Source organism: Phodopus roborovskii, unplaced genomic scaffold (assembly GCF_943737965.1).
Source record: "Phodopus roborovskii unplaced genomic scaffold, PHOROB, whole genome shotgun sequence".
Classification (NCBI taxonomy): Eukaryota; Metazoa; Chordata; class Mammalia; order Rodentia; family Cricetidae; genus Phodopus; species Phodopus roborovskii.
In genome coordinates, this window is record NW_026126578.1 from 14003309 (window position 1) to 14005939 (window position 2631).

A 2631-nucleotide genomic window follows, 5' to 3' on the forward strand; every position below is an offset into this window, starting at 1 on the left:
TCCCAGGTTGGTGTTAAGGCAGAGCAGGCAGTGTAGTTAATCCGACAGCCCTCGCCTTTAATCACTGCCTTATTAGCATTAAAGTAGCCTAGAGGCAGCTTTACTGGACTTTAAAAGGAAACCAGATCTCATTGTTGGCTCACTTCGCCTCTGCTAGTGAATTTGGGTTTCGGTCTTCTCCAATACTTATCAATTTTGTTTGGAGCTAACCTGCCCCTCGCCATGGAGGAACCATCAGAAGTGTTGGACTCCGTTGTGAACCCAGACCCTCAGACGACTGATGAGCAAGATGAACAAGACCACTCGGACGACTCAGGTAGGCCGGCCTTTCAGCCCGGGGAGAAGTCAGGTGGCGGCCATCCTTTGTCACCTTGCTAGGGAGTGGGTGGCTGCTACCCGGGACCCCAGCCAGCGCTTGTAGATGGAGGACCAGGACTTTAAAGTCATCCTCTACAAAGCGAGTTCATAGTCAGCGTGGAGTTCCAGATAAACCCAAGCCAGAGGTGGCTGGGAACCCACCTTCCTCTACAAGAAAACACTGGTCCAAAAAGGAATGAAAAGAAGGAACTAATATTGCAGGGGGACCGCGTTAAGGGCAACAGTGGGAAAGGTTTCGGAGAAACGCAGCGTGGGGGTTCTAGCAAGGCAAGGTGGAGCATCATTTCCTTATCAATTGGTCGCTGCAGTGGTTCTTAAAACATACTTTGCTTTGGTGTTTTGCTTTGTTTTAGCTCAGAAATCCCTTTAGTTTATTTGAGACAGGAAGGATCTCACTATGTAGTCCTGAATACCATCTCCCCAATTATTTATTTTTAAGTGCATTGATGTTTTGCTTATGTGTATTTCTAAGAGGGTTTCCTGGAACTGGACTTAACAGTTGTGAGCTGCCATGTGGGTGCAGGGAATTGAACCCGGGTCCTCTGAAAGAGCAGCCAGTGTTAGCACTGCTGAGCCATTTCTCCAGCCCCATCCTGGGACTTTTTGTAGGCTAGCCTGGCCTCAAATTTGAGATCCTCGTACCTCTGCCTCTAGAGAGAGTGCTAGGACCAAACACAAGCTTCTGGTCAGGTTTTTCCATTTTAAACACTGTACCACTGACTCTGGTGCGGGGCGGGACGATGGTGCAGCTGCTGTTGAAATTCATTTGCCCTGAGGACCTCCAGGTTTGCATCTCATGGGGGGGGGGGCTATGGGCGTGGCTTGCAGCGTGGCTTGTGTAAAGCCCTCTTTGGCACGACTAGATCCTTCCTCAGCCAATCTGAGAGGAAAAAAAAGTTTGCCCTGGATCTGCCCTACCTGAAGTTAGGCGTGGCCTCCTTATTTCCCAGTGGTGCCTTTGTTTTGGGGCTTTAGTTTTATTTTTTGAGACTGTTGCCTCTGCTGGCTCAAAAACTCACTGTTTAGGGCAGGTTAGACCCAAATTCTGTCAATAATCCCATCTGTATCTCAAACCTGGAAATTGCCGAGGCGAGCCACTATGACCTTGACTGAGCCTGTACTTGTTCCTGTCCTTTAAGAGGCTAATTTACTGGGTGTGAATGGGGAGAGTAGGGTTGATTTCTTTAAAGTGCCTTGTTACAGAGTCCAATGAGAAGCACTGAGAACTAACGCAATTCGATTTAGGTGGAAAGTTAACAGCCTGTTTTCTAAAGGGCTCCAGAGCCTACACCTGGGCAAGCCACCCACATTCCCAGCACAGTTGGCTTATTGGTGCAGAGTCTCTGCAAGTGAGTTTCCTGCACGTGCGTGAATGCAGGTCTCAGAACCTCTGGACCTAGAAACAGGCAGTTAGGCCACGGGAACATTAGTGCACGGAATAGCGCATGGCAAAGAAGCCAGGGGATCTGTCTCTGCACAAACACTAGGATATCTGTGTGGGGCATTCATTCATTGTCTTGGAGAATGGTGGACCTCACACTGATGGTTCTTCTGTTCACTTGTGTTTCAGAAGTCTCACAGCCAGAAGAAATATTAGCGAGGGACCTGAAAGAGCTGACTATCAGCCCCCGTGCCAAGAAGCTTCCTCATCGGCCAGTTCGTCGCCGCCATGGGCGCCGCCGCATCATCTCAACAAAGATAAAACCAAAACTGGTTGAGAACAAAAGTGAAGCAATCTTGAGAAAGGTCCAAAGTGCCTTTCCCAGGAGACAAGTCCGCACATTGCTATCTGTGCAGAACGACCCTGTAGCAAGGATGAAAAGATTTATGCGGGTGAGTTGCATTTGTGAACAGGACTATATTATATTAGATAGCAAGCCCAGCCTCTGGAGATGACTGAAATTACCATGTAGTTGACTGCTTCTAATTCCCAGCCCTTCGACTTCCAGGGCTATCCTCTGCTACATAGTCAGAGGCCAGCCTGAGCTATATGCAAATAAGCAGTAGTAAGCAGCAGTCAGTCTGGTCACAACTTTTTGCTATTTTGGGGGGTCTCCCTTTAGCCCAGGCTGGCTTCCAAGTCAGTCTACACACTTGCCCCTCATTCTTCCCCAGTGGTGGGATTGACAGGTTCCTGAGCTACCCTACCATCTAAGGCTAACTTAGATTGGATCTCAGAGCCATAGCTGGCCTGTTCCTCTAGAGACCAGGCTGGCGTTTACCTGGGTTGGTCTTCCTTACAGTGCTGCCAGT

At 49.0% G+C, this 2631-nt stretch overlaps 1 protein-coding gene across 1 annotated transcript; it reads left to right on the top strand.

Annotated features, from left to right (window-relative positions):
- Nucleotides 1–222: 222 nt before the first annotated feature.
- Nucleotides 223–2363, top strand: LOC127236109 (developmental pluripotency-associated protein 3). The gene is made up of 3 exons (XM_051203543.1): nucleotides 223–316; nucleotides 1949–2211; nucleotides 2313–2363. The coding sequence occupies exons 1-3, from the start codon at nucleotides 223–225 to the stop codon at nucleotides 2361–2363; spliced, it is 408 nt and encodes a 135-aa protein (XP_051059500.1).
- Nucleotides 2364–2631: the final 268 nt, after the last annotated feature.